The sequence below is a fragment of the Varroa destructor genome, unplaced genomic scaffold, assembly GCF_002443255.2.
Source record: "Varroa destructor unplaced genomic scaffold, Vdes_3.0 BEIS01000005.1, whole genome shotgun sequence".
Classification (NCBI taxonomy): domain Eukaryota; kingdom Metazoa; phylum Arthropoda; class Arachnida; order Mesostigmata; family Varroidae; genus Varroa; species Varroa destructor.
Genome location: NW_019211458.1, coordinates 13,249,313 through 13,256,649, shown reverse-complemented (window position 1 = coordinate 13,256,649; position 7,337 = coordinate 13,249,313). Strand labels below are relative to the sequence as shown.

Sequence of the window (7,337 nt, the reverse complement as noted above, 5' to 3'; positions counted from 1 at the left end):
AGCAACAAATCGATACAAGTTCCTCTTCCCTAGTAAGACGTTGCGTTACGCTGCAAGATTACCGACTGTTACTGGTTGAGACGTTTTTAACATCTGACGACGGCAGGCCAAGGAGCCTGTCGCCGGTAATAAATGATAGCAGTGCAGCGAATGCGACACGCCTACTTCGTTATACGTGCATATGATATTAATATGCACAGAATAATGTCCTGGCATAGGCTGAAGAATTCGATGGCGTGTGAGACTCACGGCAGAACGTACGAAATAAAAATTGTAAATATATATGTTGTGCTGCATGCGCGTCCATGTAAAACGTTCACTGGCCCTGTAAAATTGAAAAGCCCAACATTTATTTGAGTGCAGTAAGGTATAAAAGTAGACTTAGGCTCGTAATCTATTGATACCTGCTCGCCGCGCTAAAATGGCGGCGTTTATAGAATCGATGACTGCATGGATTAGCAGTGTGAACCGAAGCTGATCGCAGGGTCTTCAGTCAACTCCATAACATCACACCCGACCGACCCTTCGAACATATTACGTGTGTGTCGTGTTAAATGATATTAGCGCTGACTAAACGTAATAATACGGTGCATTGCAATGAAAAGTCACTTAGTTACATCAAACTTGAAACTTCGTAGTTTCACTCACATATCCAGCGCGGCAGTTTTTAACTATCCTGTACGACATGTATTTCACAGCTTCATCTGTGTTAGTTCAATTAGAGAAAATAGGATCGCTTTGGGCCTCCTAATCGATAAAAATGATACAACAGCTAACAATATCCACGTATCTGAGCAAAACAATGAAAACAATACATTCAGGTTGACGGGTATAAAATCTATTTTATTTGAATATAGAACTACACTTCGGTTCTTGATATGTCAAATCTGTGATTATTTTTTTTCGTCATTATTATTACTATCATCATTAATGCAAGTTGTATTATTGGTATACGGGTGTTTTTTTTTTTTATTGTTTTGTATTGAAGAGACAAAACTCTACTTCGAGTAAACGCTATTTTTAAGTATGTTTTTACGTGTAGGAAATTCTGTGACTCTTTACGAGGCACCGTCACTCACCGGCTGTGAGCGCAATCTGCCTCGTGCGTTCAGCATCTAAAATTATCGCTTGTAGTTTTCGTTTTTTGTCATCCTCAGACCTCTCGCTGGCTACGTATTGCTTTTAAGAGGATGACAATGGGCCCGCTCGCCAGACCTGATGGCTGGCTATACCTCACAAATATTATAGTCGTCAGAAACGTATTCATATAATTGTCATGGCGATAATGGACGTCGTGCCCAATGGAGCTGACAAATATATAGAATGTACGGAAAATTATTAGACCTCTCCGTATAGTCCTTTTTCATCCTAAAAATTTTAAATCCTAATTTCGACAAGGTGCTAGTTCATGCTGATCGACGACGACAGCGTTACGCCAGCACCGATTACATTATGATGGATGAATTCTGTGAAACGTGACTTCGGTGACTAATTACGCCATAGCACTGTTATTTCGTTTGTTAGACATCTTCGTATCGTCATTGATCTGTTTATCTACAGTCGATGCTCTGTCTCGTCGTGTATAGTGAGGACACTATCTACTCGTTGATAGTTTCCGTTAATGATTTGGCCATTATTCCCTGTCGACTATGGCTTGTCATTATAGCCAATAGTACATAATAAATATAAGCGATCACGATCATAGGAAAATTAGCGGCTTCTATGACTCAGATCTGATATTTTAGCCAAGTACTTATCGTTAATAGAATTCAACTGCTACCTCCTCTTTCTAATAATGTTAGAGCGTAGATTGACTTTTTTTTATTGATTTTGTTACTAAGCGTGTTGCTTGAAACACTTGAGGACAGTTGATTGATATCTGAGTTTTTGCTATCGATCTTGTCCGATTTAAACGTGTCCAGATTTCCTTTTTCAAAATTTATTTAGCGCTATTTAATTTCCTATCCGCACAGGTCGTACAATTGGCTGTTGATCAGTGAGCGGTCTGGCTGTATCCACTAATTACATAACGGTTATTTCAGCGCGTTTATTTATATATATATATAATCTTATTTTTTATAATGTTAAGGGCTCGTAAACAGGATATGGCCCCTGTCCTTTGTGCTAGCTAGCATGGGGCAGTCGAATGGTCGGTTGAATCTGGCCGATCATCAATAACTAATATGGTACTAAGCTAGGAGGCGAACGAATTTTAGCATCACCGCATTACAGCTTTTTGGGAAAATTTAGAGGCAGGCTAAGGGGCGCCTAGATAGTTTTCGGTAGAGTCTATCGTTCCTTAATAAATCGTGGGATGTTTGGAGCTAAATGGCAAAATCGCAGGATTGTTTTTCAGCCGAGTTTTAGTTAGTCGTCATCACCTGCATTTACTCCCCTTCATTCGCTCCCATTGATTTGTAGCCACTATTTCAATTTGACGACTTGTCATGATAATACGTAACTCGCATAAAATTTGTACGTACAAAAGCGACCTATATGCGCTTTGTTTTCATGCAAGTTTCCAGGCTTGTTATCTCCGAGTAGAACTTATCTTTTGGTTTTTGCTAGAACTGTGTACAAATGGTTAAAACTAAATCTATGATTTTTGAATTTGTCTTTGTTAAAATTGGCGAGACTGAGGGAAAAGAAAAAGGGAAGAATTAGCTGGAAATGTTAGATCGATCTGCTCGTTTATGATGAGTTAGCTAGAGCATTCGTTTCCATAATCGCTTTGTCTCTCATCGCTAAAGTAGCACCAGTGCACACCCTGTTTATATACTCTGAATAGCAGTATCACACATACAACCACGTCAATTTTGCCTGCCGTTCAGCTGTCTACAACAGAAAAAGCTCCGAAAAGCATTGCCCGCACAGATTTCCGTCCACCATCTAAATCCTAGTGATAGTCACTTTCCAGACTGAAAAACAAGTTAAATAAGAGGTTTATTATTGAGTGTTCGGTAATCTTTTTATTCTCTTACACTGAATAGCTCGATGTGTACACCCACACATCTACCACTCTTAAGAGATCCGTCCTTCCAGAAAAAAAAGTCAAGTGCGTGAATTTATAAATATAGTCGTTCCCTGAGTTATGCTTAGGCTTAGACCGTATGCAAGGATGACGATTTCTTAGAGCCAGACCAAGTTGGGAACCTGAGCAAAACTTAGACCGTTCTAATTAACAGCAACACTATTCATTTGATGCTCGATTAACTGTTGTAAACGTTTGTTATTGTTATTATTCGTGTTGATGTTTATCCTGTTACTACTGCTGTCTGCTCGTTCCTTGTGCCTCTCCGTTTTTCCCTCTGTCGCTCCCTTTTCATTTATCCCAATTACGAGCCGTTTCTGCTTTCGGAGTCAAATTCTGCAAACAAACTCTGCGTGGAAATTTCAATATTTGATTGTTTATCTAATTACAGTATATACATATCAGTTCAGAGCACATGTATATATACTGTCCGTCGCTCATCCATATACGCTACGCTATCACCAGTAGCGACATCTCCTTAGTGGTGTCACTACCTTGATACAACGGGAAACAACATATTTGTAATTAATGACTCGGCGCCAATTGTATAAGTTTCAATAGGCAAGTCGTGTCGGGTGTTATAGCTTTTATTGAAGGTGTAATCTGTTTATGCAATGGACTACACCACACTGGCGTGTCTTCGTATCCGTCCGAGCTTTGTCAGACAGTGTATCGAAGAAGCTACGCGAATCTGTGCTGAAGAAAGCGGGATGCCAGTGCCTTTGTTCTGTTTGCTCTTTTTTGTACCACGCTATGGGAATTAACTGCATTAAAACTTGTGTTGTCTGTTTAAGTTTTGCCATTGCGCATACGGAATCAAAGAAATGTTACAATTACAGTAGGTTGGCTGATTTCACTACTGGTATTGCATACGGTTTTGGATGCATCCAACGAAAACGCCCAACGAAGTCCCTTCAAATTATCTGCTATACCATGAATGAATGACTTTGGTGTTTATTTACCTAAGATAAACTGATCCAGGGAAAAAAATCGTTTTTCTACCATGGTCTGTTCACGTCGTAACGGAAAAGCATCAAGTTAGTGTGTACAGACGCTTGTTATTTTTATAAAATGGTATTTCCCTGACAGGAAGCTGATCCTAGTTACACGAAGAGAACGTAATAAACGTTTTGACTATTCGACCCACCATCGTCCGTTTTCTGCCATCGGCATCTTGTAACTGATTAGCATAGAGTAGTGCTAGGTTTATCAGTGTACAGTTACCCATAATTACAGTGTCCCTGATGCTCGTTTTGGTTACTGAAAGCGACTGAAGGTTATCTTTCAAAGCTTCACTGGTGAAGATCAAAGTCTTAGAATTCGCGTGTAGTAGAGAATTACTGTTGCATACTCTTTTATGTTAATGCGCCTTGTTTACGTAGTTTTACCATTATACTGTGTCCATGATGCTTTTAATTAAAGCTGTCTTTGTTTACATTATAATTTCACTTAGGGTATATTTTTGAATATATGAAAATGTTCATAGAACTGTGAACTTTATCGTCCAACTTATTTTTACGATACAACATTCGTTAACTTCAGCAGTGTTTTATTTTCTATCTAAATTTATGGCGCCTGCTATTGGTTCGTATTTTGTTTTTCTCCAAATTATATTAAGCTGTTACAAGCGAATCCATTAGACTTTGAATTTGAATAGGTTTGGAAGTACGCGTCGCTAGCAAATGAAAGTTGGCTGCTAAACACTGAAGTCCCCTGGAAGCATTTGAATTAAGGATAAGTTAGTTATGGAAGATTAGCGAGTCCATGACTAGATATCGGAAGCTGAAAAATACAAACGCCTTGCTGTGATCGATGACGCTTTCGAGCGATGCGTAGGTTAGTGTATAAGAGCTGTTTGGGCCAGAGCTGATATATAACGTAGGATGTTACAGACTTATAAACCAAATACTGAGATGCGAAAAAATGAATATAGGTGGATCCCTGTGAATCGAGTTCAGGCCAATTGTAAATGCTTGTGAAATTTGCAGAAGATCAAAAAGACAGTTCTCGAAGGTAACATACGGTTCAGTTTTGATCGCTGATAGGAGAGGGACGAGACGAAAACATCACGTCGCCCTACAGACGCTTCGAGTTCAGTAGCAGCGTTGAGTAGGTTCCGACGGGAAGCGGCGGACGTACTTGCAATAGATATCAGGGGCATCTGCTATTACGAGATATTCGCAGAAAGTGAAGTAATAAATGAAAGTTATCTCAAGCTCAAAAACTCATAGACCGTTCGGATGGCACTCGAAAGCATTGATAACAATGCAAAACATCGTTGCCTCGATATCGGGCAAAAGAACATCGGGCAATGGCTACAATGCACTTATTCTCTCGATCTAAGTTCATATAATTACGGGGCTTTCCATACCCTAGAAAGCCACATAGTGGCCCATCGATAGAAAAATGATAGGGAGCTAACATATGGGAACGCGAATGGTAGATATATGGCTATGCAGAAGCTGGTAGAGCGCTGAGACGAATATGTAAAAATAAAGCAAACTATATCTAAGACGTATTAAAATATAATCGTACTAGCCCAATCAGCTCAAAATTTATTATATTTCAAAGGCTGCCAAATTCGCTTGAAGTAGCTTAATTTTTTTGCCATCATCTTTACCCTTTAACCCACATGTTAAAGAATATTTTCTCGTGGAAAAAAGCTCATAGCACGGCCATAACTCAAATGATTACCGCTACCGAATAACAGTGCTAGCTAAGTAATGAGTTAGCTCATCATCATTATAACCATTTGCCACAAGTCGATTTTTACGGTTACTGTTAGTTATGTTTAGCAACATGTTGAGGTCACCTATATCTCAAACATCAGATCACTTGCGTTTGTCGTATAGTGACCACATTTGTCGATAGCTAGGCATCGATGTCCTTCTTTCTATCTCTATGTGTACCTATTTGAGAACACTATCTCAATTTCATCAGTTATAATCATCATCGTTAGTGTCGTTATAACCTTACATCTCCTCGTTAGAGTACGTGGAGATCATCGCACGATCGAGTTCTCACTGAGTCGCATTTGGTCCAAAATTTGTTGATGAATCCGCGCGCCTTGCAGGCGATGGAACGAGCCACCGAAGGTCGGTGGCCTTCCGCACTATCCGTCATAATTGGCGGAAAGGCTGATGTTGATAGGGATGCCCGGTGTCCATAGCCGTGTCCAGGCGTTGGTTCGGGACTGAGGGAAGCTGCCCGGGAGCGGATGATCGGAGGCACATCAAGTGTGCACCAGGCGGGCACGGAGCCGGAACGTTGCTTCAGGCGGATCTGTTTGAGGGTGCCAACAAGCAGCTCGTCTACGTTATGGCCAATACACGCAGATGTTTCGATAAACTTGCATTCGTATTTTTTCGCTAAGGACCGGCCCTCTGCAAAGAAGAAAGTGTCGACAAAGGCTCAAATTAGTCAGGACTGATTGTCGTAAAGAAATGTTTTAGATGACAATACGAATAAATGGTACATCCTTTGTTGAAAAAAGAGCTATCTGTGTTTTATATTCCTATATGTGCAGAAACAGAACTTAGAAGCTCGATATTAAGATTTGATTTTCGACAAGTTTCGATTACTACGAGTATGTCGCATTTCTAAACTATACACTTTACGAGAGATGAGATATTTGTTTTTTCTTTCGACTTTAATTTTCTTTTGCGAGATTTGTAGATTACGTGGACCTATCGGACTTGCGTGTTCTCTGTACAGACGCATGTACATTTGTATCGCGGAAACTACTCTAACCAGAACAGTCCCCTTCTTTCACATACCATCTAAGGTATTTTGGTGCAAGTGTGGTCTGGTTTTACATCAAGAGGTATCTGTAAAGCCATTGTTTCCTTATTCAGTTTTAAATAAAACTGTAGCCTTAAGAGGGAACCAGAAAGATAGGACATAGATAATAGCACGTTGCAGTTTTATGAACGTTGGCGGCATAGTAGGATGACTACTTTCAAACTAGGACACCTGTCTGGAAACCCAATGCCATTTTGAACTACCACCTGAAAGTCGTATTTTATGCTTGCCTTTTATTACAACGGTTCAATTCGATAAAGGCGGCCATGATGCGTCTTGTCGTCCATCCACTTGCCTGCTTCGTCGCCAAAGCTAACTGGCCCGCGAAACAACCCCACTGCAACCCTTTTTTTTTTGTTGATGATAACATATTGCGCTGTAGCAACTCGGCAATCGATAAAAACATAGGTCATGGGTGCAATGCGAGGCACTTCTTCGAATCGAGAAGAACACTATGTACACCTAATGATCATATCGAAATGACAGAAGCAAGATCTATCTGCGC

General features: G+C 40.1%; 2 protein-coding genes across 6 annotated transcripts in view; one reads left to right on the top strand and one right to left on the bottom strand.

Moving 5' to 3' along the window:
- Positions 1–7,337, top strand: part of LOC111251409 (uncharacterized) — a 67,403-nt gene that overhangs the window by 46,251 nt on the left and 13,815 nt on the right. For 3 of the 4 annotated variants that reach the window (XR_015329473.1, XM_086991751.1, XM_086991748.1), the window contains one exon: positions 6,105–6,242. The exons of the other annotated variant lie outside the window; for it this stretch is intronic. The gene's annotated coding sequence lies outside the window, so the exon portion shown is untranslated. Of the gene's footprint in view, positions 1–6,104; positions 6,243–7,337 lie in introns of those variants that run through there. 4 annotated transcript variants of the gene reach the window in all.
- Positions 817–7,337, bottom strand: part of LOC111251406 (GTP-binding protein REM 2-like) — a 60,380-nt gene continuing 53,859 nt past the window's right edge. For both annotated transcript variants that reach the window (XM_086991746.1, XM_086991747.1), the window contains one exon: positions 817–6,414. In XM_086991746.1, the coding sequence (XP_086847872.1) occupies positions 6,017–6,414 (398 nt within the window). In that variant the 3' untranslated portion in view covers positions 817–6,016. The remainder of the gene's footprint in view (positions 6,415–7,337) is intronic.